General features: G+C 41.2%; 1 protein-coding gene across 1 annotated transcript in view; it reads left to right on the forward strand.

The window, feature by feature from the left end:
* LOC138946539 (uncharacterized) overlaps positions 1-7500 on the forward strand; it is a 112885-nt gene that overhangs the window by 57106 nt on the left and 48279 nt on the right. Inside the window, exon 18 of the mRNA XM_070317980.1 lies at positions 474-680. Within this exon, the coding sequence (XP_070174081.1) occupies positions 474-680 (207 nt within the window). The remainder of the gene's footprint in view (positions 1-473; positions 681-7500) is intronic.

Consider the following 7500-nt stretch of genomic DNA (forward strand, 5'->3'; position numbering starts at 1 on the left):
ATAGACAGACAGAAAGACAGAGGGACAGGCAGACAGACAGACAGCCAGACAGACAGTGGGACAGACAAACACAAGATGGATACACACACGTATCCGTTAACACACACACACCCACACACACACAAACACACACACGCGCACGCAAGCACGCACACACACATACACATAAACACACACGCACACACACACGCACGCACGCACACGCACATACACACACATACACACACACACATAAACACACACGCACACACACACGCACGCACGCACACGCACATACACACATACACATACACACACACATAAACACACACACACACACACACACACACACACACACACACACACACGCAAACACAAACCGTTATCCTCTTTTCTCTTTCTCAAACTTCTTTCTCTCTCTTCTCATGTCCATACAATTAACGCAGAATATAATACACATGTAAACGAGCAATGGCTGTCATTGTGCTCTCCAGATCTTCCTGAGAGACGGAGCCTCCAGGACACTGGGAGGGCTGAAAGACGAGGAGGAAAGAAAGAAGAAGGAAGAGAAAGAACGAAAAGAGAGAGAAGAAAGAGAAGCAGAACAGAAAAGGAAGGAGGCAGAAGCACAAGCGATGCTGACCCAGCGTAGGGCTGTGCAGCAGAAAGGCAGAGAATCAAAACTTCTAGGCTTCGAAACGGTGAGATTCAGAAGAAATACTGGTACTTATTGTCAGTAAGTACTGGTGTCACATGACTGATGTAAAACAGTTGATTGGCTAATGGCAATGCGCTTACAACTTTCAGCGCACTCTTGGAGTGTGCTAGCAGTCCCAGACAGTGTAATCATCCGCCCTGTGCCTTGCCTTGCCTGTGCCTTGCCTTGCCTGTGCCTTGCCTTGCCTGTGCCCCTTCTTTCGATTTGAGAAGATTCTTCTCATCTTCTGTGTTAGTGGCATGTAGCTTATCTTCTGCACATTACCAAATGATATTTGACCCTAAAATTCCCGGGAGGCACCCGCTATTGCCGCGGCCCGTTATTGCCGCGGCCCGTTATTGCCGCAACCCGCTATTGCCGCAACCCGTTATTGCCGCAACCCGCTATTGCGGCGGAACTTTTTTTGTTCTTTTTACATTTAGTCAAGTTTTGACTAAATGTTTTAACATAGAGGGGGAATCGAGACGAGGGTCGTGGTGTGTGTGTGTGCGCTGTATCACCATTTTCACCTCTTTTATGGTATCTATGACCATCACAAATCAGCTTTCCCTCCTCTGTCACCCGCGCAAATGGAAGTCTGTCTGTCATTCATGATAGCCTACCACGTCATCGGAAAAAAACCGGTAGAAATGACGTTGAGCATGGAACAAACCCTCACAGTTCTGGCGTGTGTTGACAAAACCGAGTAAGTCCACTGAAGCGGTTTTTTTTATTGTATGAGTCCTCTGACAAGAATTTTGAAACTATCAATATACGAAAATTAGGAACCCCTTAAACTTACTTTGTTTTGCCAAAACATTCATGCATACTTAAAAAGTTGTTTTTGGTTGTGGACTTACTTGTTCATATCTGCTTATTTAAGGACTCTAAAAAGTAGAAATGAACACAAAAGATGCGCATTGATTTGGGTTTTTTGATGAACGAAAAATATCTTCTTTTTTTTAAATGGACTTACTCGGTTTTGTCAGCACACGGCTGTTACGCGTGATTGTTTTGAAAAGTGACTATTACATGATTGTTCTGAAACTCTACTATTTATTTCATCGTAAACATGTAAGCCCTCATACGTGATTGTTCTGAAAGCTTACTAATTTACATGATTGTTCTGAAACTCTACTAAAGGTAAACTTGCTTCACCCGTAAAATGTTGTCAGATATGGAACAAAATGTATACCCCAGCCCAACGAAGTTGGAGGGGGGTATACTGGATTCACTTTGTCCATCTGTCTGTGTGTATGTCTGTATGTATATATATGGAACAATATTTTGATACAATGATACTAAATCTAAAGTGAAATTGATATTTATACCCCCTCCCAATGAATACAAACTCAACAAGTAATACGTTTCATACATTGAACATGTCTTCTTTATTGTTCTCAACTCAAAATTCAACTTAAATCTCCAAAGACAAAAATTATTTATAATCTTCAAAAATGTAATTATTCTTCTTGAGTATTCCCAACTCAAAATTCTAATTACAGGTTTAAAGGGACACATAGAAACTTTTGATTTTCCCTCTTTGCCATGCTTAGGGGAAAATGGAAGCTAATTTTTGCCCCTTTAAAGACGAAAGGCACAACAAATAATTTTCACAAATGAAACTTTTTTTTTTTAACTAAAAATTCAAGTGGAGAGGGGATGAGAGACGTGAGGAGATGGCCGCGGTTGCGAGATGGGTGGGGAGTCTGGGCTATAAAGTTCTTGCACGCGAGACAATATACTTCTTTTTTGTGTGTGTGTGTGTGTGGGGGGGGGGTATTTTGTTTATCAACTCTCTCTCTCTCTCTCTCTCTCTCTCTCTCTCTCTCTCTCTCTCTCTCTCTCTCTCTCTCTCTCTCTCTCTCTCTCTCTCTCTCTCTCACTCTGTGTGTGAATATTTTTGTCATCCTAAATGTTGGGGGGGGGGGGGGGGGCAAAAAGACATGCTTGCCCCCCCCCCCCCCCACCCAAGGAACAGCAGCTGCCCCCCCCCCCCCCTAACCCCCCAGTTTCCGACGCCAGTGCACTGAGTACATACGCACACACACACCACACATACACATGTTACGCGTGATTGTTCTGAAAAGTGACTATTACATGATTGTTCTGAAAGTCTACTATTTATTTCATCGTAATCATGTAAGCCCTCATACGTGATTGTTCTGAAAGCTTACTAATTTACATGATTGTTCTGAAACTCTACTAAAGGTAAACTTGCTTCACCCGTGAAATGTTGTCAGATATGGAACAATAATAATGTATACCCCTACCCCTGGTGGTTGCTGTGTAATAAAAAAAAAAGTGTCACTGAAAACAGATGTGCTAAAAAATGTTGCTTTCATGTGTGTGTATGTGTGGTGTGTGTGTGCATATGTACTCAGTGCACTGGCGTCGGAAACGGGGGGGGGGGGGGGGCAGCTGTTCCAGGGGTGGGGTGGGGGGGGCAAACATGTCTTTTTGCCCCCCCCCCCTAACATTTAGGATGACACAAATATTCAGAGAGAGAGAGAGAGAGAGAGAGAGAGAGAGAGAGAGAGAGAGAGAGAGAGAGAGAGAGAGAGAGAGAGAGAGAGAGAGTTGATAAACAAAATACTCCCCCCCCCAAACACACACAAAGAAGTATATTGTCTCGCGTGCAAGAACTTTATAGCCCAGACTCCCCACACATCTCGCAACCCCGGACATCTCCTCACGTCTCTCATCCCCTCTCCACTTGAATTTTTAGTTCATAAAAAAAGTTTCATTTGTAAAAATTATTTGTTGTGCCTTTCGTCTTTAACGGGGCAAAAAGTAGCTTCCATTTTCCCTCTTTGCCAAGCCTTTCGATCCATTTTGGTGACCTCGCCACCTAAGCATGGCAAAGAGGAAAATTCAAAAGTTTCTATGTGTCCCTTTGAACCTGTAACTTGAATTTTGAGTTGGGAATACTCAAGAAGAATCATTACATTTTTGAAGATTATATATAATTTTTGTCTTTGAACAGTTAATTTCAATTTTGAGTTGAGAACAATAAAGAAGACATGTTCAATGTATGAAACGTATTACTTGTTGAGTTTGTATTCATTGGGCGGGGGTTCATTGTATCAAAATAGTGTTCCATTTACATACAGACATACACACAGACAGACGGACAAAGTGAATCCAGTATACCCCCTCCAACTTCATTTGGCTGGGGTATAAATATCAATATCACTTAAGATTTAGTATCATTGTATCAAAATATTGTTCCATATATACATACAGACATACACACAGACAGATGGACAAAGTGAATCCAGTATACCCCCCCTCCAACTTCGTTGGGCAGGGGTATACATATTGTTCCATATCTGACAACATTTCACGGGTGAAGCAAGTTTACCTTTAGTAGAGTTTCAGAACAATCATGTAAATTAGTAAGCTTTCAGAACAATCACGTATGAGGGCTTACATGATTACGATGAAATAAAAAGTAGACTTTCAGAACAATCATGTAATAGTCACTTTTCAGAACAATCACGCGTAACATACACACACATGAAAGCTAAATGTATAATTAGCACATCTCTGTTTTCAATGACACTTGTTTTTTTATTACACAGCAACCACCAGAATTTTGTATATGAATTATTCAAATGGTTTGATAAAGTGTCAGTTGATATGAACAAACCTCCCCCACCCCCTACACCTAAAAAAAGGGAGTGGAGAGACGGATCAACTCAAACACACATCTGAAGCTGTCGCGCACACAGAAGACGGATCAACTCAAACACACTTCGTTGGGCAGGGGTATACATATTGTTCCATATCTGACTACATTTCACGGGTGAAGCAAGTTTACCTTTAGTAGAGTTTCAGAACAATCATGTAAATTAGTAAGCTTTCAGAACAAACACGTATGAGGGCTTACATGATTACGATGAAATAAATAGTAGACTTTCAGAACAATCATGTAATAGTCACTTTTCAGAACAATCACGCGTAACACACGGCAGAGTTACCAACTCTGTTGTTTGATGGCATCTAACTGGCGCAAAATTTGTTTTTAACAAAACCAGAATCAGGGGATCTTCCGCGGCAATAGCGGGTTGCGGCAATAACGGGTTGCGGCAATAGCGGGTTGCGGCAATAACGGGCCGCGGCAACAACGGGCCGCGGCAATAGCGAGTTGTAACCAAATTCCCGCGGGCAGAAGTGTTTTTTGGGGACAGATTTGGAGCTAGACCATGCAGCATTTGGAAGTCGACTGATTCGATTGCCTGTCCTACGTACATGTAGCAGACGACAGCGTCAGTTCAGTTCTGAAATGAACGGTTTTCGCATATTTGTGACCCTCCACCACGAAATGAGTCGCATGTCACCTTTGCATGATTTTCATATTTTTCATTTTCCTAAAGAGTTCTTTATGCTCTATCCAGTGGTGAAATCCGTTTTAGAAAAGAGCAAAAACTGTTTGAGTTATAAGCCTGTGACTAAGGTGACCCTCACACCGTTACCAGACACTCCCCGGACTTATATATTAAGCCTAGCGCAGAACCGCGCGAGGTGACATGCGACTCATTTCGTGGTGGAGGGTCACATTTTAGGACAACAACGATGTAAATAGAAAATGCGAAGCCTTCAAAACAGTCTTACCGTGTAATCATAGCACCAGCCTCCCAGATGAATGCGGATACATTACGAAAAATAACATGCCAACTTTGTTTTTTTGTGTGAATAAGCGAACAATCGTGTTACTTTGACATCAGGGGACGTCACTCAGTTGCTTGGGGGTTGTTCGATTATTTGGAGCGTAGAAACTTCTTGTAGATGTCTCGCTACCAATACTTACTGAATATAAAAGTGAAACTGTATGCTTACGGGTACATTAGGCATAACTGTAACTCATACTGTTTGTGGCTAATTGATAAAACGGTGCAGGGAGTCATCAAATCGTAAAATCATCGTCGGCGATTAAACCGTCAATACCCCCAAAATGTGCAACTCTGGCGAGAAGCTTGCAAGACATGGGAAAGCCAACACACACACAAAAGTAGATCTAACTCGACCTGTCCACACAATTATACATTCGCCTGCAGAAAAACGTGCCTTGTTAAACGTTCTAATTTCTTGAAGTTACTGACAATATCGTCATTGAAACAATCACAGTGCACTAAGAGATTTATAGAGTAAATCTTGAACATCAATAATTCATTTTCTCGATTTGCTCTATAAATCTCTTAGCGCACTGTGATGTCTCAATAACTTAAATAATAATGATGATGATAGTAATAAATAGTAATAATAAATAAATAAATACATCGACAAATAAATTGAGCGAACACGGTTGGCAACCGATAGATTATTCTGATGCAAAGATGAACACTTGTTTTGAATGGATATCTTTCACATCAAAAAGATCACCAAAGATAAATACGTATCTTTGGTTGTGAGCTGTACCCCCTTCCCAGACGGCTAGTGATGTACAATTATTTTTTATTGTGAGCTTTACCCTTTCCCAGATCTAGACGGCTAGTGATGTACAATTATTTTTGATTGTGAGCTTTACCCCTTCCCAGATCTAGATTGCTGGTGATGTACACTTATTTTTGGTCATAAGCGTTGCCCTTTCCAACATGGTGAGACATGCATGAACACTTATTTTTGGTTGTACGTTTTGCCTCCTTCAAAATGGCCAATGAGATGTACAATTTTGATTTATTGTGAGCTTAATTGCCCCCAGCTCCCCCCCCCCCCAAAAAAAAAAAAAAAAAAAAAAACATACACCCAAAAACACATAAACCCAACCCAACCACCCCCCACCCCCCCCCCCCCCCCCCCCCCCCATTCCCGCTTCAAGATGAACACTTGATTCTTTTCAGTTTTGAGCATATCCCCTTCCAGAAAGCCGAAGATATGAACCCCATTTTCGGTTGTGGATCGACACATGCATGTGTTGTTGTTGTGTTTTATGTTGTTTTTTGTTGTTGTTTTTTTTTTACAACATAAATTTAATTTAACACAGCTCTCGACAGTCCTTGTGCACCTCTAATGCTATGTATTATGTAGAACGTTCTCGTAAAACATGGTCTATCTCGGTCAGTGCAATGAAACTGTCATATTTTAGGGCCTGCAATACAAACATCGTATTGACGTTTCCTTTGGTTTAAACAAAATGTTATTCAGAATTTCTTCGCATAAACAGTTAAAAACAATACAGCTAGGACACGCACTCAAACAAATGCTTATATCACGTGACCAGAACAATACTAAGTTACACACATTTTCATTCTTTCTTTCTTTCTTTATTTGGTGTTTAACGTCGTTTTTAACCACGAAGGTTATATCGCGACGAGGGAAAGGGGGGAGATGGGATAGGGGAAAGGGGGGGAGATGGGATAGAGCCACTTGTTAAGTGTTTCTTGTTCACAAAAGCACTAATCAAAAAATTGCTCCAGGGGCTTGCAACGTAGTACAATATATGACCTTACTGGGAGAATGCAAGTTTCCAGTACAAAGGACTAAACATTTCTTACATACTGCTTGACTAAAATCTTTACAAACATTGACTATATTCTATACAAGAACCACTTAACAAGGGTAAAAGGAGAAACAGAATCCGTTAGTCGCCTCATACGACATGCGGGGTGCAGAGAAATAAGGATGTGGAAAAGAAGACTTTTGGTAAGTGAAATAAAGGTGATGGATCCAGTCAGGTAGAAATAAGACAACAAGAAAAGAATTGGAAAACTGCAGGGAATAGTAGGGAGAGTTTTCTTGGAAGGAAATATAGGTGAAAGGACTGGTAAGGCAGAAATAAGACAAAAGAAGAGAAGAAACAGAACCGTTAGTCGCCTCTTACG

This window comes from Littorina saxatilis, linkage group LG14 (assembly GCF_037325665.1).
Source record: "Littorina saxatilis isolate snail1 linkage group LG14, US_GU_Lsax_2.0, whole genome shotgun sequence".
In the NCBI taxonomy this organism is placed as follows: Eukaryota; Metazoa; Mollusca; class Gastropoda; order Littorinimorpha; family Littorinidae; genus Littorina; species Littorina saxatilis.